At 36.8% G+C, this 26,258-nt stretch overlaps 1 protein-coding gene across 20 annotated transcripts in view; it reads left to right on the forward strand.

Annotated features, from left to right (window-relative positions):
- The window catches only part of PARD3 (par-3 family cell polarity regulator), a 575,331-nt gene that overhangs the window by 370,610 nt on the left and 178,463 nt on the right, over nt 1-26,258 (forward strand). For 10 of the 20 annotated variants that reach the window (XM_075997631.1, XM_075997634.1, XM_012765647.3 and 7 more), the window contains 4 exons: nt 5,070-5,262; nt 9,744-9,895; nt 10,941-10,985; nt 16,358-16,585. In XM_075997631.1, the coding sequence (XP_075853746.1) occupies nt 5,070-5,262; nt 9,744-9,895; nt 10,941-10,985; nt 16,358-16,585 (618 nt within the window). The remainder of the gene's footprint in view (nt 1-5,069; nt 5,263-9,743; nt 9,896-10,940; nt 10,986-16,357; nt 16,586-26,258) is intronic. The other 10 variants (XM_075997632.1, XM_075997637.1, XM_012765651.3 and 7 more) reach the window with 4 other exon arrangements.

Genomic DNA, 26,258 nt, shown 5'->3' on the forward strand with positions numbered 1-26,258 from the left:
GTTGACATCGTATCCCCTGCCTTCTGCTAGATTTGTAATGAACTCATAAAACTCCTGATGCTTCCCTGGGGCAGTAACATCCCTCCCAGCTCTGCTCGGAGATGCACGTGCCCTTTCACTTCTCTGGGCAGGGTGGGAGGTGACGGACTCATTACTGTTTGCTGCTAGGCCAAACTGATGTTGTATGATTTGGATATTTTCTTGAGACTTTTTTTTACATGTTGTACTGGAAACTAGTACAATATAGTTTCACCCTGAGAAATGTATATTTTTAATGATTTAGCTTGTATTTGGCAATTTGAGAATTCCTCAGTCTTGGTCAGTCCTTATTTCTAGTATCATTGGCCCTGAGAATCAAATGCTATTTGTGAAGTTAGTTACCACTGAGACTTAGAAATCCTGTACAAGATGTTACCTTGCAATGGAATGCCAAAAGAAAGTACCAAAGATAAGACATTAGAGCATTGCATTTCCATTAGTCTAAACCTTCACAATAGTATTTATTCATTTGCACAATATCTAGGTGCATGGAAACTTCTTAGACTGGTCCTATTTCATTAATGGTTGTCTTCTATCCATTTAAATTCACTCCTATGTAGATACTGGTGGAGGTGGTGGCATTTATTGCATGATCTGCTATTATACTTAGAGAACTTTTATTGAAATTACAGCTGATGATGTTGAGAAATAATTAATTGTATGTGAACAGGGCAGATCACCTAGGATAATACCCTATATGTATAGGACTCTAGACCAAAGGGAGTTTTGAGGCTTTCTGACCCATTTCTTTGGGAACACATCCAGAAGAGAGGCTTTTAAAAAATATACCAAAAAAGGAAGAGACTAGTAGGGTTGGGAGGATGTCAAATGTCATCAGTCACACTTTCCCAATCTGCAGATAAAGAACCAGTGGTCCCATGAGGTTTTTTGTTTTATATTGTTTTTGGCTATTTCCTATTTCTAAAAACAACCCTCTCTGGGGAATGCTGAGATCACATAATAAAGTGTCAGCTGCACTCACTGTACTCATTCCTTATTAATGTCAATTGTAAGTATCCACTTCTTTAAGCAAAGGCCTTTGACAGTCTCCAGAACCTGTTCTGTCCAGGCAAGCCCTGTGATCTAAAATTCAACGGAAGTTTAATCTTTGCAAACAGCCTTAGAAATCATGTGCTCCAAGCTGCTTATCTTATATTCAAGGGACTTATGGAGCAAAGAAATTAAGTTACTTGAGTAAAGCTACACAGTTTCTGTGTTTCTGAACCAAAATCTCTGTATATGTTTTCCTGAACTGTCCTGAGTCCCCCATGAGTCAACCCTGATCGATCTCCTTAGCTTTTGGTGGGGTCAGCCAGGATTTTAACCAACGGCAAGATTTCTCTACATATCATTTGTTTTGACAATATTTCTACTCTAATGGGTTTTTGTAAGAATAGTCGTAGACATTCATCAAAAAGTAATCTGTAGTGAGCCTACATAGGATTCTTCCTTTGGAAAACCTTATAAGTATTTTCTAATTGTTGGTCTGTCTTAACTAATAAAGCAACAACAATAATAGGTGTAGTTAATTTAACCAATATACCAACTTCATGAATTACATCACAAGTTGACATTTGTGAGCATGGAACCTTAACTTTTCCCCATCTTTTTTAGTTAAAGAATATTTGTGTTTAAAACAAAACTGAAATCTGTTGTTTCCATTTTAGAATTATACCTTAGTAGTTTCTGTATTGGGATATACATAGTTTAAAAGTAATTATGTTTAGAATATTTTCATCTTGTTAGAAATTTGACATAGAAACATGGTACATTAATGTTGTTTTTATTGTGAGTCATGTCACTGGCACAGTTCTCCTCTGGTACCTACCATGTGTGGTGTCACATTCTGTGTAAATTTACCAATGAATAAATGTCTGGTAAACAATCATGTTGTATCTCATTGTTTCACTCCTCTGCTATATATCGATCGGTTTACTGATTAGTTTGTAGGTGTTGGTTAACTAGTTGAGGAAAGAGGATAGTTTATCCATCAAAAAACAGATCAAAGCCTTGTCAGGTCACTCTTAGGTATCACATTTATGATATGCCAAGTAGTAGCAAACCTAATTAACAAGTTGTGGTATCATCTGGATCAAGTTTGGTAGCATATGTAGTTAGGTAATTTAGTTGTCCACTATTCCAATATATTCCTGGAGCCATATCCCCAAACTGTATTCCTGCCAAACATGTTAAGAATTAGAAATTTGATGGAAAATATGAGTTCTCCAGTCTTGTGAAATACTGGCCACCTCTATCATGGGTGAGAAAACTGCCAAATTGTTGTCTTGCTAATAGGGTGATTTCTTGCCATTTATATATAGAAAATTCTGGATCACTTAAGGTACACTGTGTCTACTCAGAACAGTACGAAATAAGGAAAGGATTACATTAACTGTTCAATGTTCCATATTGTTTATTAGGATGTCTCTCAGAATACATTGTTTAAAACCAGAAGTTTTAGTTTTTGTGTTTAAAGATGTATGCACTATGATTGTACTATAGTATTTCCTTCCAGTAAATTTGCCTGGTGGGGACTGGGTATTTAATGTTGTGACAAGTGTCATCAGTGGTGAGTTGTCAGTCAAAGATATCCCTGGTTTTTATAATTCTATACACTTTTGGGGGGCAAAAAACTATGTCTTAAGAAGGAAATGTTTCTTTGGCTAATAATTCTAGAATGTCCTACTTTATTTATGAATGATAATTTTTGATGAACAGGTTTCTATACTAATATTCTAAAACTCTACTAGAAATGACTGATTTGAATTCTGGAAGGGGAAATGCCTAATTTTTAATTTAATTTACATTTTTATCATGAGCTGCTAGTTTTCATAGGTTGTCAAAATGAGTGCATTTGAAATCAAACTAGAAAATTTTTTTTTTTTTTTTTTTTTGAGACAGAGTCTCGCTTTCTTGCCTAGACTAGAGTGAGTGCCGTGGCGTCAGCCTAGCTCACAGCAACCTCAAACTCCTGGGCTCAAGCGATCCTCCTGCCTCAGCCTCCCGAGTAGCTGGGACTACAGGCACAAGCCACCATGCCCGGCTGATTTATATATATATATATATATATATATATATATATATATTAGTTGGCCAATTAATTTCTTTCTATTTTTATGGTAGAGACGGGGTCTCGCTAAGGCTGGTTTTGAACTCCTGACCTTGAGCAATCCGCCCGCCTCGGCCTCCCAGAGTGCTAGGATTACAGGTGTGAGCCACCGCGCCCGGCCTGAAAATTTTTTTTTAATGATAAAAAGAGGTTTCAGAGAACATGTAATATTTCTACAGTAAGGTAATTGATGCTAAGTAACGAACACAGTTGAAATTCCAAGCAAGTTTCCTTTCTTGGTTTATCCTGAAAATGTATGTAGCAACTTTAAATATCTTTTGCTCCTTTGCTTGAAATGTGCAGAAAAACGTATGCTTTTAAAAATCCTTCAGACTTGTATATGCCATCCCCAACATTCTTACGAAGGTTTACTTTTAAAATAGATCTAAGACTTGTGTTAAAATGTTAATAAACTCCCTATACATTGCTGTTTGTGCTATTTTAAAAAATATAATAAAGGAAAAGTGCATCTCGTGTGACGTGGGGGGAGTGTCTTGGGAGAGTAAGCCTTTTATTTGGGTAGAAACCGTATAGCTGACTCAGCAGATTTGCAAATCAGGTTTAAAATGAATTTTCCCATCCTCTTGCAAGGTAGACAGGGAAACTGTCAAGTCTCCTTGCTTTGTTAGGAACCCGGGCCCATGGCCCACATCATCCAATGGCATGTTTCTGTGAGTCCGGACTCTCAGAAGATATCCACGCGGACCAAAGCCTTATCGACATATTCTTGCTCAGGATGCATGGTACAAGATTTGGGGAGGAAGTGAGAAGAGCTATAGGTGATTTGGGAGAAAAAGATGTCATCATTTGGACCCCAGCTTTATCTTTGAGGACTGAGGACCTTGAAAAACATAATTTTGTTGCAAGAAAGATTGTGAAATGTAAACGCCTGTCATGCTGACCCAAGAACCTGAGCACATTTTCCTATAAGAAACTGATCAGTATAGAGACAGTTTGGGGTCTTCCCAAGAAGACTAGATTCTAATTGAATAAATCAAAATCTGCAGATTCCTCTATCATGGCCAGGAAACCTCTGGGAAATTTTTTTTTCCTTTTATTTTATCATATTATGGGGTACAAATATTGTTAGGGTTACATATATTGCCCCTGTTATTTCTCCCCCTGCCCACTGGGACATTTTTTTGAGTCAAGATCACTTCTGCATGTCCTGGTTCCAGGACTTGATTCTGGGTACACTCATCTTTGAAGTATCACCTGAATGTACCATGGGCTTTTCTCCATCATGCATTTAATGATGATGTAGTTGATGTTAAAGTAAATGTGATTATTTATTCCAGCAGAAAAGATCATATTCCTCATACAGACTCCAATTCTGATATTAACTTTTGTTAAGATTACCTGCAGTGACCCAGGAAATGACAACATAAATGAATGGCTTTTGGAACGTCACATGTACCACCGTCAGTTATCACTGCTTACGTGATACATTATGTATCTTTCACTAGGGTTTGAGTTCTTTAAGGACAGAGGTTATGTCTCATAGTACCTGCTATGCGGTAGTTGCCCGATGATTGAATGAATGAATGATGGAAGTTAATAGGGCTTCCTTCTAAACTTCCTGATAGAATTTTTCAAAGGATGTTCACAACTTAGATTGTGTGTAGCATTTTCACATTAGAAGACATCTTGGAGATCATCTTTGGCTTTAGGACACTTAAAATCAGGACATTTGCATACTGTGCCCTGAGCTACATAGCTGTAGCATCAGAGGTAGGAATAAACTCTCCGTCTCTGTGTGACAATCGTTTATGAAAAATAAATGCGCTGAAATCTGTCTAGTTCTACCAGGTTGAGCAGATGTGTAGAAGTTTAGACTTTTTCTAATACAGTCAAGTATTAAAATGAATAGATGTAACACTTAGATCATTGTCTAGCATTTCTCTCTTTTTTCACCGGACAGGTAAATACCAGCTGTCCCCCACGGTGAACATGCCCCAGGACGATACTGTCATCATAGAAGATGACAGGTTGCCAGTGCTTCCTCCACACCTCTCTGACCAGTCCTCTTCCAGCTCCCACGACGATGTGGGGTTCGTGACGACAGACGCTGCTGGCATGTGGGCCAAGGCTGCAATCACTGACTCAGCCGACTGGTAAGCTCGGCGTCCGAGGTTGGAAAATACAAGTTAATTCCAGTCACGTTTTTATTTTATGTTTAAGTGACGCATGACTGAGCAGTTATTTTTTTTTTATAGAAAATATTCTCTTTTCATGGTTTTTATATAATCGCTTTTTAAATAAAATATCACACCCTAACCCTGTTTACAGAAACATGCTCGATAGTTTTAACCTTCAATGTCTGTAACAGTTAGTAATTTAACCAAGATGATGAGGGCGACAAAACTACCACCAACCAAAAACCCTACTCGTTTGTTTTTAAGCTTCACTATTTAGCATTTAGTTTAGATCTGCGTTACTTTGCTGAATTGTTTTTCTATTAAATATAAAAAATTCTGGGCAGATCTCTTAAGTTGATTGTAACGGTTGATTCACCACACTAAGAGCTAATGTGTTCTGAGAGTGGGAGGAGGCCTGTTTTAAAGTTTTCTTTTTAGTGTGCAGTAACTATACTGTTTAAAATGCTTTGGAATTACTCTTAACATGAAGTGACTTTTGGGGCGGTCTCCTGCTATTTTTTTTTTTCCTGTGTCTTTCAAAATAGAAGAAAGCATCTGATGTTATTGAGCCAATGTGTGGCTTATGAATGTGGGTTCGCCTTAATCTGCATGCCCAGTAATTATATACATCAATAAGCAAAGCGAAAGTGCCTCTTGGGGACGACCTGGTGAGGTTGTAGTGATAATTAACACAAACCATGTGAAGTATTGTACCTGACTTTTCTTACTGCCCTTCCTCTGGGGTCTTTTATGAATATATCAGCAAAATTATATTTAACTGTTATGGCGGTGTTCCTTTGCTACTTAACTGTTTTCTGCTTCCTACTCTTTCTCTGACTGTATCAACATTAAATATATTAGATAAGAGGTACCGAGGGGGCTGGCATTTTTGCGTTAACATTTTAGTGATGATCTTAACAAAAGCCTTCTATACCATTCCTCCATTCTGACCCCCGCTCCTCATCATGAACACAAAAATACAGTTCATTTATCTGTTAAATCTGCAGATGTTCTCTTGGAGTAATCTCACCTGTTGTTTGCGCCCTTGAAAAGCTCATCTCTACCTTTTCATTTCTTTCTTTTTTAATTCTCTTTTTGAAAACACAGGATTTAGAAACAGAGCTACACTCAAGCTCTCATGATAATAGCCTATCCTTGAATGAGTTTTTTTGGTTAAACGTAAAGGGGAAGACTACAATATAAAGTAAGAACCCATTTGAAATCTGCAGAGGCTGTTAACATTGCTGCGGTTTCCAGCTCTTTCCGAAAGTGAAAGCAACAGCAGAAAAAGTAAGGATTAGATCCACAGGGTGTTCATTTTAGGGATAAAAGCACCTGTATCTCCACCATTGTGAGGAATGGTAGAGGTGGTCCAAGGAACAGATCTGTTTGTGGCCTTATAAAGCACCGTATTGGTGAAAATAAATAAAATAACTGGCAGGGATAGAGTGTGGCATTAATTTCCCTAAGGGGGATTTGCAAAAACGGTGAGGACTTGTGTGATTTTGCTGTGGTGAACATCGGGCAGAGAAAAGAATATGAATGAAGGGTTATCCAAACAAGAGTGGCAGCTGTTCTGAATCACAGCAGAAAATGTAAGCTTTTCCAACCTGACAATATCTCCCTAATCCTTGATGAAAATGTTATGAAAACAAAAGGGCAATAAGACAGGATTAATAACTGGAATTTTAATAACATTAGGGGTCAGGATCTGGTTACATTCTTTAAAGAATCAGCTGTTGGTCCTGCAGTCCTACTTGCTAAATAATTCCTAGTGTTTATCATGTCTGAAATTAGTTTAATGGGAATATTGAAAGGGAAGAATTCATTATGTCATGGTTTAAGGATATTAGTTATTTTAAGACTTTTATTAACTTGCAAACTCATGTGATGTTTTAAATTGTGTATGTTTGCAGTTTATTGCATAATTCTGGAAAGCTAACTGTGTCGGATGGCTAAACTTATTTGTCAACTAAGAATATACTTTTTTCAATCTATTAGTTGATTGAGGGAACATGAACAACTCAGTTAAGAGGATAAGAGGTATAACAGCAAATTCTAATTTTAATGGCAACATAATTTCAAGGATTTTAAAAAATATGCCAATATGTGGTTTTCAAGATGACATGGGCAGCAACAGTTTGTATTTCTTTGAAAAATCTTTTACCAATAATTTCTAATAAAAACGTATGTCAAATTCATTCTGTCTATGCATTATTGGAGTTGAGGTTTTAAAAGTATTCGGTGGGATATAAAAAATGTTGATGTGCACAGTGGAGAGATCTATTTTCAATATATAAAAGAATTACTCTAATTGGGAATATATTATTTAGAGTTTGCTGCTGTAAAATTGGGTTATAGTTCTCATATAGGTTTTAATTTTTTACTTCTAGAACTGTGCTTCTTGACAGGGGTGTTTGTGCTCTGGTAATTAATAAGCCATATATACCAAAGCATAGTAGTATTTGAAGAGGTGTCTGAGGAGGCTTCAAGCTAGACATCACCCTGCTGCTTCTTAGAGTATCAAATTTATTCAGTTTCAAAGAAAAAATCTGATATATTAAAAATGAAAAGATTTAGAGTAGAATGCAAACAAAATAACATTTATCAAGATAGAGCATGGTGTTTTACAAAAATATAAAACAAAATTGTTCTTGCCTTGGCCTAAACTACTAGTTTCTGTAGGATATGTCTTCTCTTTTCTCTGTATCTGATTCGGTACTAGGATGAAGTCATGAGGGTACCCAGGGGGCAAAACTTAAGATCAGGGTCATCTATGAGGTGTTGAGTCTGCCTTTGCATGACCTTGAGGGTAAAAACTTCCTTAAATTCTGAGCACTAGGCACCTACCTCGCCTTACTCATGGGGCCCTGCTTTGTACTTGGTGGAAAAGACTGAGGAAGAGTGTCCAGTGGCTTTATGTGGTGTTTGGGGACTCTAGATTTCCATCACTCTACTGTGTATTACTTTGATAATTTGTGATAGTCTTCTCTGGGTAATCACTTACTTTGCTTAGTGGTTTGCAGTTTACAAAGGACGTTTACTTTGTGAATGCTCTCATTGCCTCTCTTGTAAAAGGAGTGAGGCAAAACATTTTGGGTTACTCTACCCAACGGCAGAGCTTATTTTGCTCATCATCCTACTTTTGAGAACTTTTGGCTTGGCTCTTCTTAATGCATAGTAAATGGAAGCTCAGATTCTGATGTGCATCCAAACCAGATCGCTATCCTTTTATCAATATGAATGGTAATTCTTACAAGGCTCTAAAGGGTGGGAGAAGCTTGCCTCTACATAAGGAAGGCTGTCACAAGTTCAGGGGACAGTGGAAGTGGCCTGCTGGCATTCTCGGTATGTTTAGTTATAACAGCTGTAGTGGGGCGTTCTTGTACCTGGCCAGATAGGCAAGGTGGCTCAACCCTGACATAGAAGAGCTAGGATACTTAATTACTCAATGTGCCCAGCACGGAGAAAGCCATTTATTTTCTTAGTGTGAGCTGTGCTCTGAACACCTGATAGGGCTTTTGAAAGTGTTCACAGATTTTTTACGAATAGGAAGGATTCTGTGTCTTCTCCTGCCACTTCCATTGGAAAGGCACTGCAGCATGTATCCTGTTGCCAGTGATATGCCATATGCTTCCTTACCATCTCTGCTTGAGCCACTGTGTTGGTGTCACCCAAACCAAATGTCATCTAAACTTAGCTATGCTTTTCCTGACTCACTCACTCATGTACTATGCATTCTCTCATTTGTGCGTCCTCAGCATCTGTTTCATACTTCTGGCTTTAGTATTTTCCATAGGAGCGTGTAGGAAACAGGGACCTCTTCTTATTTTTATTATTTCGACCTACATACCCAGCACAATGACTTAATTAGAATAGATTCTGATAAATGTCTGTTGAATTGATTTCTTTTCAGTTGTTTAAATTATGTCAGAGGAACTACATACTCATGAAACTACATGTCATAAAAGTGTTGTGTTTTGTTTTCCTTTTCTAAAACACAAGATTAACATAGATGAGGACCAGAACACATCCTTTTAAAAACTTCTATGGAATTGCAATTTATATCATCACTTGTTTGCTAATATTTGCATATAATAGATGACAGGTTTCCTGAAATATTCAATCCTTTAATGTCTGAAAAATATCAGGCTCATTTTTTCTAATCACTGAGAAATAATGATGTATTATGAAATAGAATGAAGAAACTGTGAGAGGACATTAGAGAAACAGCAAATTTACATGGAGAGTTACTCTAAATATTAATTTTGTATTTTCCCATCACCTTCTATACAGACACAGTTTTTTAAAATGGGCTCTATTTATGTTATTTAAATTTTTTTGAGGATTGCACATATACACATATTCAAACACTCAGGTAGATAAAAACTTTCCTAAACTGAAGATCTCCTATTTTTAATAAATATTTTTGTTTTTTATCTTTCTCTTCACACCAGCTCTTTGAGTCCAGACGTTGATCCAGTTCTTGCTTTTCAACGAGAAGGATTTGGACGCCAGAGTATGTCAGAAAAACGCACAAAGCAATTTTCAGATGCCAGTCAATTGGATTTCGTTAAAACACGAAAATCAAAAAGCATGGATTTAGGTAGTGAGTACAATCTCCATGAATCTTTATCTACATAAGGTTTAAATGCTTTCAGGAGAAAATTGATGGTCCCGAACACATGTCTGTTTACTTTGAGCAGTAGAGAAAATAAATGTGAAATGTGGTGATTTGGCAAAAGTTAGTTTTCCTCTGAGTTTGAGATAACCATATCCCTCATACGTGGCATGTTTACATAATATGCAATATGTTAATATATATGTTTTCTTATGAGAAAGGAAACAAACACATGTGCATATCATGCTATATTCATGTATCTATTTTAAAAGTTGAAATGTTTTCACACTGTGGCTATTTTAAACCAATTTCTTCAAAATTATATTTGGTTGTTTGTGGGATTTTTGAACTAGAAGAACAAATTTTGGAGAGAAACCATTATCTCAATCCATGTCTAGAATTTAGTGACTTCATGATATCTTCCTTTCATTGCTATTCTTTAAGGTTTATTTAGTAGAAACTCTTATTATGTTTTGATAATGAAGGCATTTAATTGAAGTAATAATTTGAGAGAATATTTATTATAGAGACTATTTGAGAGCAAATGAGAGGAAGAACATAACCATAGTTGTTTAATCAAACACCAATCAGGTAGTATCTCTTTAAATCCAAATCCGTCAAAAAAATTTAATTATATCTGTAAACCGAATGACTTAAAACCTTTGTTAATCAACTGTAACTTATGCTGTTCTCTGGTGGCTGTTTGTAGTTCAAGACTAAAAGCATTAATTTATCATATGCATAAAAGAAAAATTTGGCAATGCATTGACTTGGCTAATAATGATATGCTAACATATAAATAACACACATGTCTGAAATGAAATGACTGGCATATTGCATGGAGACACTGCTTTTTTTCCTTCCCCTTTTATTTATTTATTTTTTATTGTGAATGTTTGCTTGATATTTCATATTATTTGCATGAAATATTACCTAAGAATTGTCACCTAACTGCAAAGATCTGGGAATGGTTGAAGCATGCTGGATTATGGGAACTAACTGGGCTAACCATTATACATTTACCTTTTAACAGTAGCTGACGAGACTAAACTCAATACAGTGGATGACCAGAAAGCAGGTAAGAATGGACAGTCAGACCGTTGCCATAGAAACCATGGCCCAAGGAGCTGATCACAATTATAGAGCTGCCCATCATATTCCATGTAAACATAAATATTCCAGTCTTACCCAGATGTTTTCATTGTGGGAAATCCAATTGTATTAGAAAAGAAAAAATTCCCGTTAGAAGAAATTTATCAGTGGTGTACATCCTAACTGGAACTATTAAATTATAGTGCCTCACAAATGCCTCACAGTTAAATTGTGCCTCACAAATGCTAAAAACAACCTAGATTTTTCTTAATTCTATTTGTATAGGAATGTTTTGTCACAATTAAAAAAGAAATCCCCAAAATATTATGGTAGCCTCCTATGTTTTTAAGTCATCTATGTGAGTCTAGGTTAACATCCATAATAGAATTCTCAACATGATGATTTTCATTTGAAAGATAAGAGTGCCAATATGAATATTTTTCACTAAATTACAGTGTTCATATCTTTAATCATTCAGAAAACCTTGATTCTTTTTCAGATCTGGAGTTAGCTGATAGTTAATCTGACATTGGAATAGGCTCTATAATGCACATGACTTCATATCTTTGTGAACTTGTTCTCAATTCATTGCTTCTAAAATACGACTAAATCGCTCATAGAAACAATGGATTATATTGAACTGGGTTTTGCATTGTAGTAGGTTTTGCTTTTTATGTTATTGTATGAAAATAATCAGAGGAAAGTCTTTGAGTATAAAGTAATGGGCTTTGTACAATCGAGCATTTATGATTTATTATTGCATGTTTGGAATAGTGTTTTAATTATTCCAGATCCAGTATGATGTAGTTATACCACTTAGCACTAATTAGCTTCAATTCACCTCTTTAACCTGCAGTAGTAATTAGTTTTAGCCTGCTTGAAAAATGTGTATCCCACATACATATGTAAAGATTATTGTGGACATGGCTGGAATTATCATAGTCTGTAGAGTATAAGATTGATTGTAAAAATTATATCTAATAAATCATCAGATTAACTGTATGCAAGGCAATTAACTATAGCCTCAGCCCTTACTAAGTAGTTATTGTTCACTGAAATTCTGAAGCAGGGCTAAAGAAAAACATTATTTGATAATTCACATATGTAAAGCAGTAGTTTTTGGAGTTAGTAGTATTTAGTTCTTTTAAAGAACTAACCCCTGTCCACGTTAATGTTCATAAGAACCAAATTGAACTGCTCAGGTTAAAGGACATGGCTTTATGTGCTATGCCAATTAGGTAACATAAGAAAAATATTTAAGTTAACTAGCTTATAACTACTACAAGTTACAGGACAATTTATTATGATTTAAAAAATAACGGCATCCAAATTTTAAGTCATATCATTACATAATTTTCATGGCAAGAAGGCAAATTCTATAATCAAACCGTGTGGGTTTATGTTTTAAAATGTTAGATTCTAGAGAAAAAGACCATTTTATTTTTGCAGTATGTGCAGTTGATCCTAGCAATTTAAATTGGAAAATCTTGGGGCAAAAATATTACATGGATACCAAAATACTTGTTGGGCTATTGGTTTTAAACCTACATGAATAAAAATCTAAACTAGGTTCTCCCTGCTCCTCAGTATTAGACGATGAACAGATTTTCAGTTATTTTTCTTTATTCACTCATTTGAGTTTTCAAGATTATGATGAGTTTACAGTTTAGTCCAAAGTTTTTTTTTTTTTTTTTTTTAAGACAGAGTTTCGCTTTGTTGCCCAGGCTAGAGTGAGTGCCGTGGCGTCAGCCTAGCTCACAGCAACCTCAAACTCCTGGGCTCAAGCAATCCTCCTGCCTCAGCCTCCCGAGTAGCTGGGACTACAGGCATGCACCATCATGCCCGGCTGATTTTTTCTATATATATTAGTTGGCCAATTAATTTTTTTCTATTTATAGTAGAGATGGGGTCTCGCTCTTGTTCAGGTTGGTTTCGAACTCCTGACCTCGAGCCATCCACCTACCTTGGCCTCCCAGAGTGCTAGGATTATAGGAGTCAGCCACTGCGCCCAGCCCAGTCCAAAGGTTTTTGGAAGAGTCATAGTGGCATTTTAGCATAGAACATCTGTCTAGGTATAAGCCTTTCATAATGAAAATTGAATTCCATTTCTCTTTGCCCTTGCAAAAGACATTCTCCATCTTTTTTTCTTTTCTCTTTTTGGCATGAGGGGTATTGGTAAATAGGACTAGATATATAGTTCTAGAGGAAATACATCATTATGATTTCTCCCTTTTCCCCCAGATTTAGGAATCTTGTATCATATTTTGGGATAAATATAGTTTCTGAAAGAACAAGAGAGAACAGGAATAAGAAAAGTGGGGTTCTAATGGTTTCATTGTTGAAATATAAAGTATAAGCAAAATATTCTAATGACCTAGAAGATTTATATAAAGTAAGAGCTTTAAAGTATTGTTTAAAAAATTCAGATAAAAGCCATTGATTTTTTTTTTATACAAATAAAACTAAATCTCCTGGGTATACATTATATAAAGATTTTTTCAATTTTTATTACTAGTAAATACTAGGTTTATAATGCTAGAGACCTCAGTAACTTCACTGGGGAATCTTAATATATCAATTAAAACTTTGTTAAAGTTTCTCTGTCAAATAATGTACTTAGATGTGTGATATTCATCTTATAAATCAAGAGTCATCAAGCTTTTTCTAAAAAGGACCAGACAGTAGATATTTAAGGCTTTGCAGACTGTAAGGTATCTGTTGCAACTATTCACTTCTGTTCTGTAGAATGGAAGCAGCCGTAGGCAATATGTGTATAAATGGGTATGACTGTATTCCATAAAATCTTCCAGATTTGGCTTGTAGTTTGCTGATAAAGATTCATATGTTATATATATGGACTTTTTATGTAACTTTTTATCAAAATTTGCCACCATACATAGATGTAGAGTAGTCCATTGACCTCCCATGAATCCAATACTCACGGTCCGCAGTTACCAACATTTTGCCCAAATATTATATCACAGTGTAGTGAATTTATGCAAAAGACTAGATAGGTAAGCTCTGAATTACACTTAAATTTTTTTTTCTTTTTAGCGACAGGGTCTCACTCTGTCACGTAGGCTGGAGTGCAATGGCACTATCATGGTTCCTTGTAACCTTAAAATCCTGGACTCAAAGCAGTCCATTCACCTGAGCCTCCTGAGTAGCTGGGACTACAGGCATGCATCACCGTGCCCAGCTAATTTTTTTTTTAATTTATTTTTTGTAGAGATGGGGTCTGTTGCTTCTTTAATTATACTTCACCATTGTTTTTCTTTCTAAATTTGCCTGTGTTCATGCTGAAGAACACTCAATTTTAATAAATACTCATGCCATTTCTGAAATTCATTAAATTCATTATTAAAATTTTCACTGCTCTGAATACAGGGAGTAGTCTCAGCCAACTTGGCATACAGAAAAGCTGAACATATATGTAAATGCTGTTTTTGTGATAATCCTTTCTGGAACCATGAAACCTTTATTGAAAATACATACATACACATATCATTGATGAACTCAGGAAAGCACCAAATATTTGTCTAATACATGTCTATAGAACCCAATTACAGCTGGTAAATTATGAAAATTGATAAGCATAATTTATTCAGACAGAGATCTTTCCGATGCTGATTCTAGGAAGTATAAAGGTATATATCCCTGCCCAAGAAGGATTGCTTCCTGTTCTTTTTGATTTCTTGATTTCTTTCTTTCTGTTTAGTTCTTTGGAACAAAATTCATTTTTCTTTCTGTGACATGACTTTTATGAGTAATTTAGAAAATGGACTTGTCAAAAATTATAGTGCTACCGAGAGAAAAGTAAGATTGATCTCTTTGGAAGAAATATTTCATGTGAACTTTTGTCATAAAATAAATAATGAAATGTATACAAACGTGCATTAAGAAAGCTAAATAAATCATCCCTTTTCCCCCCCCCACACACCAGTTTATGGAATATTATTTCATTAGAATCATATGTCTGCTTTTCTGCCTATACTATGTTTTAACTTATCTATTCTTACTTAAAACTGCTTCCCCATTGCGAACATTTAGATTAAAAACGTAACATAAATGAATCTTAAAAAGAGAATTCTCATTTTGACTCTCTCAAACTAATTTTCATTCTGTTTTATACTCTGAGCTATGGAAAGCCTATGTCACAACTATTTGTCTTATAGGTAATAACATGACAAGGCTACTCATTAATTATTGATCAACAGATGGGCTGATGACCCCATGTAGAGATAAACTATTGAGTTTCTCCTTCCTTCCCATTTTTTTCGGCTGTCTTGTTAACAGTATAAATGAAGAACCAGTTCTATAACCTGGATCGCCCAGGTGGTGGTGCAGAGATGGTGTTTCAGTCATCTAGTGGCTAAATTAGTCTACCTTTGAGTGCCAGGTTGAGCAGTGATGGATGAGGCTGTCTTACTTGGTTAAAGAAATCAGTTTTGATGGTTTTCTAAAGCTTGGGTACTATTGGTATTATCTCAGGCCTTTCTGCCCTGGATCCTTAGGACATAGAGCCAAATTTTTAATTCCCTGAATTCTCCCTGCTGTCCTGAAATTTACTTGGTAATTGCTAAGTTGTCTTCCTTTTTTCCGTAACCTGTTTCTCAAACAGGTGTTATTCCCAGACATGGGGAAGGAAGTGTACATAAGTATCCAGATCTTCAGTCTGGCCTTTACCTCCCTCTGAGAGAGAGCCCTCGTGTAATTTGTTTCTATTCAAATCTCGTATCTCTCTTGTCACAGGACATCTATATTCCCCAGGATTAGGTTTCTACCTGCTGCCAGGTTGCCCTAATTGTATTGGTGACATCTCATCCCTGTGCTCTTTCTACTTATAAAGGGTTTTGAATCTGCAGTGTAATGAGGAAGAGATTTGATAGGGCTCATTGATGTGAATGCCTAACTTCTGTTGTAAATGATTTTAAAATTGCCCAAAAATGGTTTCAATTAAGTTAAAAAGCTTTACTCTGGGTTGCTTCTCTTAGCCTTTCCCAGCATCTCTGCTTTTCAAATGAGCTTCTGGGTTATTCTGGTTCTTTTAGATGACTTCAATTACTCGGAGCAAAATGACTTTGACAGCCATTTCATCTATTGAGATAAAAATAAAAACTAATAACTTAGAGTTTTTCCTAATGAAAACAGAGAAAATCTAATATCAATTTGGGAAAAATAGAAATTAGCAACTATTGCTTCATTTAGTCTTTATATCTTTTCCGTCCACATTCCAGAACTCCCCGTTGAGCAAATAAGTTTTGCGTATGGACCGAAAGTTTTCCACAATGCGCAGATATTCAGGTTTGTAATTTTTACTAATTCACACTAACGTGTTTGTTTTTGTAAACCTCCAAGGTTCCCCCAGTAGAGATGTGGGACCTTCCCTGGGTCTGAAGAAGTCAAGTTCATTAGAGAGTCTGCAGACAGCCGTTGCCGAGGTGACTCTGAATGGGGATATTCCTTTCCATCGCCCACGGCCGCGGATCATCAGAGGAAGGGGATGCAATGAGAGCTTCAGAGCTGCCATTGACAAGTCTTATGACAAACCTGCAGTAGATGATGACGATGAAGGCATGGAGACCTGTAAGTTTATGACGGCTGAAAGAGTAGCAATTGCAAACAATGCTGTAGAGCAGCGGTTCTTAAAGTGTGTTTCAGAAAACCCTGGGGGATTCCTGAGACTCTTCAGGGGAGATCTGTGAGGCCTAAACTATTTTTATAATAATAAGATATTATTTGCCCTTTTACCATTATTCTGTTACAAGTATATAGTTTTGTAGAGGCTACATGTCTTGTGATATTGCTTATATTAGATTGAATGCACTAGCAGATCAGAGAGTCTTTTCAGCCAATATTAAAGTGAAAAATTTGAAAAAAAACATGAAATAGTGCCATTGTTCTCACTGATTGCTTTTAGAAAGTTTAGTTTTTGTTAACGTTACATTTTTATGTAATTTCTGTAAGCCAAAATTGCTTTGTTATTAAAAAGTTTAGTATTTCTAATCTTTCTCAGTTTTAATTCAGTGTATATTGATATAATTTGTAATCAAGAAAGTTATTTGGAGTGCTTAATAATTGTTAGGGATATAAAGTTGTTCTGAGGTCAAAATGTTTAAAAACCACTGCTCTATAGTGTTTACAATAGGGTGTCTCCAGTGAATATATGTAGTAATCTATGATCATAAAAACACATTTTTGTTTTACTTTTAGGAATTACTCTTACTTTCCTTAAACTGAACTAGCAAGCTGTGTGTGTGTGTGTGTGTGTGTGTGTGTGTGTTTTGAAATTGCAAAATATTTTAAACCAAGATTATTGAAAGTCAAAGGTTAATATGAATGAGCAATATGTTTTCCCTGGTATATTGAGGGAAAAAAGTAACATTTATAAATATTCATAAGTGTGTGCTTTCACTGGAGTTACAGTAAAACATTTATTGTATAAAAATAAACATTCCATTTAAAAATAATTGAAAACTCTACAAATGTATTTATTTAGAAGAGAAAGTATTTGGGAATCCTAATAGTAAAAATTATTGATTAGCTTCTATTGTTCATATCTACTGATTTACCTTTTAGTTTTTTTAACCTCAAATGTGACTCTATGCATTTAACTGTTGTAGGAAAAGTTGGAAGCACCACAGTGTGAAGTTAAAGCAGAGACCAGAGATAATTTATGTGGATTGTAAATTACTTGTAATTGAACATTGAGGTGGACCCCTTCTATCACATATACTTAAAGAAGAGGGAAAGAAGAATGTTCAATTTAAAAAATCATATTCTGAGAAGATTTAAAGCAAAATACATAGTTTTTGACTGTAACATATAATGTTTTTGGGAAGATAAGCATTTCTGACGTAGTGCAATATGCAAAGCAAAACTTAGGGAGAAGGTTGCTACACTTCTTCCCACCTCCGCTTAATTCTCCATCTAAATCAGGACAGTTTTTCCAATGTGATCAGCCAGTGATTTCAAATATATGCAGCCTCTTCTTGCCAAATGAAGAACATATTTCCTGTTTTTGCTGCCAACCTTGGTTTCCAAGATCCTGAGTCATATGAACTTTCAGCCCTGTTGAGTTTTCTCCCATAATAATAATGGTTCCTTGCCATTCTGATCACTGTACTTACAGATCTTTCTTCTCTCCGTCTTTGCTGTATATTGATATACAGCCCTTGATATAGGTTTTTTTCAGCCTTTGCATTTTATGATGCTTCTGAATTTTTTTCTTGTTCTGGTTAAAATGTTAAGTTCCCTTATAAAATGCAGTTTTCTCTCATAATATGTCACTCATTTCATGTGCAACAGGAGATGGAATACATACGACTACAAGGTATATTTTTTAATTCTGTTGAGACAGACTCCAGAGTGTCCCACTGATATGGACATCTGGTTTTGTCTCTATATAAAGTTAGTTTCCTTTTTTTAGTGAGAAAGAACAGATTTTTAATGGTAAATAACAGTATGTTAAAATTTACTGGTCACGCATGCTGGCTCATGCCTGTAATCTCAACCCTTTGGAAGGCCGAGGCAGGAGGATCACTTGAGACCAGGAGTTCAAGACCATCTTGAGCAACATAGCGAGTTCCCGTCTCTAGAGAAAATGAAAAAAATTAGCCAGGCGTGGTGCGCAGCTGTAGTCCCAGCTACTCAGGAGGCTAAGGCTTGGAGGAGAGCTTGAACCTAGGAGTTTGAAGCTGCAGTGAATGCTGATCACGTTCCTGCATTCCAACCTAGGGACAGAGTGAGACCCGTCTCTTTAAAAAAAAAATAATACTTAGCTCTAGTCAAGAGAAAAAGCAAGTATAAATAGATAAATTATAATTTGTGATCCAAAGGTTAAGTTGTAGGCAAGACCTGGGAAATACACTGGCCCCAAAACACACTATACCTGCAACTATCAAATGCCTTAGTTTTCAGAAGTCCTGCTTTCATTACTTTTTTGTAGACCAGTCTACTGAACTTCCCATATGGCTAAGAAAAGGCAACTGTTATAAATTTTATTATTTTTTTTCCAGTTTGGATTGTTGAAATTGTACCAGCAGGATGGAATGAGCCCGGAAGTGGGATTCAGATGACTTGGATCCTAGTCCACATTCTTCTAAGCAATTGAGATTTTGGTCAAATCACTTAAACTGCTTGAGATTTAATTTCGTCATTTGTAAAATGGAAGATTGAGATAATGGTAGATAGAACATTGATTTTCAGATTGTGTGTTGTGACCTCTGGTTAGGAGAAGGGACCTCAGTGGGATTAGGGTGTGGAGAATGCTACTAGTGTCACCCCTCACCCTCCTCCACAGTTGTTTTTTAATCACTTTTATACATTTGAGATTCTTTGTAAATTTTAGTCTTTGGAAGGTTGGCTTGTAGTTTTTAGGAGAAAGTTGTAAAAGTTCAGGCTTACACAGTTTAGATCAGGGGTCCCCAACCTATGGTGAGTTGTATAATTATTTCATTTTATATTACAATGTAATAATAATACAAATAAAGTGCACACCAGATGTAATGTGCTTGAATCATCCTGAAACTATCCCTACCCGCCCCTGTTAAGGCTGTGGAAAAATCGTCTTCCACGAAAACTGTCCCTGGTGCTAAAAGGGTTGGGGACCACTGGTTTAGATGGTTTCCAAGGGCCTTTCTAGTTTTAACATGCCGTGATTCTACGTCCCCATTCGCTTGCCTACCTATATCCGACCTGCAAACCCCTCACCTGCTGTGAGGCTCAGGAAGGGGGACACCACCACATCTGTGTTACCAAGCACAGAGCTTGGCAAATCAGGATTCCGTGAATGTTTGTGGAATAAATGAGTGGATGAGTGAGCTCCTGCATAACCACCACCAGTGTATGTTTCAGGGGAGAGACTGTCCTACGCAGGATTCCTGGTGGTGGTGTCATTTAGCTGTACCTGTTGTCTCCCACACTGGACCTTGCAGGTACTAGACCTTCAGTGCCTCAGCAAACTCTTAGATTTTTCTTACAAAAAAATGTCTGTCAAATGTGGCATTACTACTGGTGGTAATTAGGACTCTCCTTTCTGTACCATAGAGACATGTACCATTAGAAACAAAGAGGTGTTCTGTGCCTCCAGTTGTGAGGAAGAAGTCCAGCTCAGCTAGCCCTTCCTTCAATTTCCTTAACGCCATCCTTTTAGAAGTCTGGCTTATGTGCTTTCGTGGCGTGGTCTGCACACTTTTTCTTGCTGTGGCCGTGCTCATGCATCCTTGCCTTTGCGGGCCTGTCCCTAAGCAGTGCGTCTTCTGGCTGTGTGTCCAGTTTTCTCCGTTGTCTTTGTTCTGTAGGACTGGGGGGCAGGGGGTCCTTTCCTGCACTGTGGTATGACTCGGATACAGCTGCCTATTGAAATTGAGCTGCCATATCCCCATTAGATATGGATCAGAAAGGAGGACCATTATCTGGGAAGACAGTCTTTTTGTTACCCAGGACATTTCATAAGAATACGGTACACCCTGCAGACACTGAGGTAGAGAGTGGGCTGTCATTGAGATGCCAGTGGTGAGATGGAGGCTGGTGAGGAACCAGGGCATTCCCTGTGCTGCTCCATTCTCTCCCTTTCTAGCATCATGTAGCACTTTTCCTCTTTACAAGTAAGGCACGTAGGACAGGCATGGTTGACTGCTCTTGTCATCTGGGCCGAGCACCTCCCCAGCGACTGTATTTCATGGCACTGAACAGTCTTGCCTCTTCTGAGCAGCGTTGAAATCATGGCACGGGCACAACAATGGGGCCAGGAGACTGGGGTGGGATCCATGTGGTATCTGGTATCTGTCATCTTCTGTAACACTTACGTTCTTCCTGTGGAGATGGCAGAAGCCAGCGTTTTTGTCTCTCATTTAATCCATCTGGCCTCTCCGTGTTGTGTGTGTCTGTCTGGATCAGGATGGAGCTTTGTATTCTGGGACCCATTATCTCTGAGGCCCTACCTGTGTTTGACAGGTCAGGGCATCTACAATCTGCTCCCTCTTCTATGCAAATTGCATACCCAGCCTGGCTCTCAGCAAGCCACTGCTACAGCCCCTGTGATAAATCAGTTTCTGTTGCTACCAAGAAAATGCAATAACATTGCTTTTTTTTTTTTTTTGTTAATATATATAATCCCATTTTTTGTAATTAAAAATGGCCAGAAATTGTAAGCCCTGTTATCAATTCTTTGTTGAGGTTGAGGAGGTGAAACACGCCAAAACCAAACATCTGTTAATTGTACCTATTGATTTTAAAGATAGATCAAGTTCAGAATTTTAAATGTGAAAATCTTTATGGCTTGCAGCATTGGAGACATTGCTTTTGAGTAGCTTGTGTACTTTCTTACAGCGCTCTTATTAGGAGATTAAAGAAAAGCATTGCTCTAAAATATGCATGATTTAGGTTGCAATGTGAGATTCGAAGAGGCTAATTTACATTATTAAGTCAGCTAATATGAGAGCTTCCAGGGAAACTCTGTTGTTGTTTTTATTAGCTACAAAATAGCATACTGCATTTGGTATCTCAGATTTTCTGCTCTCAGCATTTTCCCACATCTAGCCACCTTTCATCACCTGTTTGAGCAAAAATAACACAAACTAAGTCTAATTTTATCATAACCCATTAGATTTGTAGTAAATTTGTGAAACAATTCAGGATTAGGTTTGAAAGTCAGCGTACTTTGTCAATTATTTCTCATTTGGTTAGTTCATTTTAATGGGTAATTAAAGTTGACCTATAAAAATATTCATTCTGAAATGGTAGTAAGAAGAATAACCAAATCCTATCATTGTATACCAATCTGTGTATTTAAACCTGCAGTTTTAGAAAAGTAGCTGTGGTTAATTTTAGGAAGCTGTGGTTAATTAGGAAGTTTCTGAGTACACTGTGGGTGTTGTGTATAGGAAGTAGCCACAGCTATTCCTAAAATTTCTTTTCCTAGGAAAAAGCAACTTAAGCAATGAAAAATCACACCTGAATTTTTAAGGTTAGGGTTAGTATTTGAATTATAGAATCCTCATTCCTAACCATTTTGTAGAGGAAAAAGTATTTAAATATTTGACCAAGCTCACAGTTAGGAACTGAATCTTAGAATATATATCTTCTGATTCTTAGGCCTGTGCTTTTTTCCTGAATATTAAACAAACTTTCAAATGGGAAAGTCCATTACACTAAAACTAATGTAGTTAAGTGCATATTAATGAGTTGGGGCACCTAAAATCTGTTATGTAGGCTGCGAGTTCTCAAGAGCTCAGGGGTGATTCAACCCAGTGGGTAAACCAGGCCCTGCTAAGCCATATGGCCAAGTGCCATTGTAGTCAATGGGCTAGCATGGCACCAAATAGGGGGTGCCCAGCCTATATGCAATTGGAGGGAGAGGCCAGGAGAAGGGTTCCCAGAAGGGGTATTGCTTATGTTGCCTGCTGTTGCTGGAGGGTCTTCGAGTGGGTGCATGGGGACACATGGAACATAAGGAATGGGGTCCCTCTGTGGACTGCGACACTTCCGAGCTCTATTAGGTTGCTGTGTATGGGGCAGAGGAGAGCGTAGTGAAGAATGAGGTTTCAGATGGAGACAGAGAGCAGATGACAGGCAGCCTATTTTCTATTATTTACATTTCACCCTAAGGACCTTAAAAAGCATCTGAAGCATTTCAAGTAAAAGATGTGCTTGTTGGGGCCACAGGGTAGAGGATGGGACAGCAAGTAGCAGTCTTGGTGGCAAGGAGATCCGCTCTGGGACAGGCATGAGTGATCCACGTGGGTAATGATGGTTGGCCGTGCCAGAGGAAAGGAACTGCGTCTACAGGCTCAGCATCTCGTGTATAAAGATGGATGAAGATGATGTGATCTCTCTCATTAGTACTTCCAGGCTCAGAAACTCGACATCATCATCTTACTATTTTCTCTTGTGAAATCTAATTTCACCCCTTCTTTCCAGTCTATCCTGGGCCCTCATTATTTAAGATCTGAAGTTATTGTTAGAATCTCCTAACTGGTCCTCTTGTCTCCAGATTTTCCCAGTAAGCTCTGCAATCATGTTCTTATTCTCAGAAGCCGTCAAATGTCTGTGCTCATCCTTGCCCACACAGCACATTCTCCGTGAGGCATCTTCTTTCTCCCCAGTAACTTTCCCCTACTTTCTAACATGTGTATATTTGACTGTCATATTCCTCCTTCAAGAATTTTTTCCTGAACAATCTAGTTTTTCTAAAGCCCCAACTGTTGATATAGAATGCAGCTGAGACTTCTTAGTATAAGGTATGTTTTTTAATATCAGAATATTCTTGTGGATCCCCCAGTATAAATTATATTTCTTGGCAGTTAAGAATGCTGACTTCTGGGGACAGACATACTGATTTCTAGAGAGAGAGAGGAAAAAAAAAAAATAAGGCAAAATAGAGTATTGCTAGCCGTGCACTATTTTATCACACTTTTACATTTTTATGTTATTTTTGTTTTGTTTGTTTTTTCACTTAAAAGAGTCTGAGCAGTGGCCTGGAATCTCTTTCTTTGATTCCATAAGTAATGTTTTGTGTGTGGCTCACACATACATTTGACATCAAGCTTCCTCCTGATTGAAATAAAGTTTTTAGTGGCAGTTTCTCCAATAGAGCTACGAGTGTTCTCGTTTTGGTTGTATAAACCATCTATTTGGTCAATTTTTTTTTTTTAAATGCTGTCAGCTTTCCTGTAAATTGTCCCCATAGACAGAAAACAGCCTCCATTGTGGGCCATGATCTGAACGTTAAAATCAATCGGACGCCAAAAACAAATTTGCAAAGGTTAAGAAAACTGAGGATGTGACCCTTATTGTGCCTGTCCTGTAGCATTATCTTCGGACAAGGAGGTGACATTCTAACGTTATCTTTGGGAGCATTTTACTTGCTTCATTTAGGGGGGATTGGGCTAAAGAGAAGTAAAAGCAAAGAATGCCTTTTGGTAATGACATGGAAAGAGTGATCCTATTATTTTTGTCCCTCCACCCCCATAGACTGAGAGATTTTTTTTTTTTAAATGAAATAAACCTGTTTTTAGAGTGTCTGAGGAGTCATCTGTTTGAACTTTCTCCAGCTGCTGAAACCCCCTCTGTAGTACCAGTAATATATGTCACCTGACTCCCTGAGAGCTTTTTCTCTGCTCTCCATTCAAAATCATACTGTTGGTTCTTCTTCATAGCACTTGGTATTCCCACCCCACATATTAGTATAAACGCTCTGAAGTCTTCCTGTTTCATGCCAGCTTTGTGTGTATGGGGTGTGCAGTTAATTTTTTTGGTATTCAGAAAAAGTGAAGTTATCCTACTGCCAAGAGCTCATCATTCTAATGTTAAAAGTCATAGTCCAGAACGACAGATCCTGTTATTCGACACCATCTGTATCACTAGCTGTTCATTTCCTACATCCTTCCTCCTCTTCCAAAGTCAAAATATTCAACTAAAATAAGAAATAAAGATAATATTTATGTCCCCAACATTCTCAATTCCTATGCCGGATTTTGCAGGCCTGGGAGTCAGGTCCTCATTTGCTTTTGTTGCGTTGTATTTTTACCTAATGTTAATAAATAAAAATTGCTAGTGGTTAGTGGTTTTACTAAATCCAGTGAAATTTTTCATTACTCATGTCTCATTTTAACTTACTTTAAGGTTTAAGAAGGTAGCTTGTGAAGACAGGGTCACCCTGTGTAGAATTTTTGCACTTGTTCTTTGTCTTTCCAAGTCGATTATAAATTGCCATAAATTCGATCTATGTTTCTATCATTAAGTATTCCTAATTCTAGGGTAGTTCTTCATAAATATGGAGCAATAAAGGGCAGTTCTTCGTATTGTTGGCTGTTTGTTCAATCATTTAGTCATTTACTCAAATATTTAGCAAAGGTACTACTTGGGCCTTCAGAGGGGAGGGTACTGGTTGAGTTTTAAATAAGAAGTAGTGTTTTTTTAGCTTCGTGTACCTCTGTTAATACCTATTGAACAAGTCACTTAAATCTAGTAGCAAATCTGAATAAATCATTTAAATCCAGTAGCAAATCTGGACAAATCATTTAAATCTAGTGAAATTGTCCAAGCTGGCTAAGATGATGACATTAACTGCTAACTCTTACACTTGCAAAAAATAACGCTGTAGATATTCCACCGCTGTTCTGAAGTTTGATTTATAAAATGTACCTATTGGTATGCTTTCTGTTACATTTAATAGAAAGCTCAACTCAAACCAACCCAAATCATCAGGAATGCATTGTCCTACGTAACTGAGTTCTACAGTTGGGCAGCTTCAGGGATTATTCATTCTGCAGTCTAGTGGTGTCATCAAAGAAATAGCATCTTTCTATTCCTTCCACTCTACTATCCACAATTCAGCTATCTACAGGGTATTTCCAGGGCTCAGTGGCTTTTTACTTTCTTTTCATGGCCAACAGAGGCCATCTCCCCAAGCATGGGATATGTCCATTCAGTGTGATTAGGCCATTCTTGGTCTAATAATCTTGGACTAACAAGTCGACAGGGTTATGGCATCCACGTGAGTTCATGTCTTAGAGCTAGGTTGCATTCCTAAACACAGAGTTCCATTAGGAAGAAGGAGGTAAGAAATAGATTTTGGACAAGCAACCAACAGAGATCATTACAGTATTAATATTAGCATTGCTTCTTAATACAAAAAAAATAAAGGACTCTAATGACCACGTGGCTTAGATATCAACTTTTGGTAGTAAAATGTTTGTAATGACTAAACAGAAGTATTTTATTTAAGGGCAGAAGCCATAGAACTTTGAGCTTCAATTAATACTCCAAGTCATTTCCTCTATAATCATTAACACGGAAATGCCTGATCTTTTCCAAACTTCTTGGTGACCCAGTCCTTACATGATACCTTTCAGAATTGAGTAGCTTAATTTGTAACATGGAGTAGAATTTTAATTGAGCTACATTTGCATCTGTTGAAAACATGGTAATTAGGTATGTCTTAATTGCAGAATGACTGTTCTGCATTAAAGAGAAATGAGCAGCTTCATGCTATACCTTCTTTAAAAAAGGAAACTTGAAAGTACCCGTCTTTATAGGTAATCACATGATAAAGTAACTAATAGTTTGTTTGGTGCACAGAGCAGGTTCAAACAGGCAGAAATGTTGTCAAAAATAGAAATTTCTATTTATTTGGAAGGAGATAACTATCTTTCTTTGTGCAAGCTACCTCCAAAAAGAAAGCAAATAATCTGTAAAATTGAGCAGAATTAAAGAGAAAAAAAATCAAAATTTATATAGCATTTAAAATAGTAAA

Source organism: Microcebus murinus, chromosome 25, assembly GCF_040939455.1.
Source record: "Microcebus murinus isolate Inina chromosome 25, M.murinus_Inina_mat1.0, whole genome shotgun sequence".
Taxonomy (NCBI): domain Eukaryota; kingdom Metazoa; phylum Chordata; class Mammalia; order Primates; family Cheirogaleidae; genus Microcebus; species Microcebus murinus.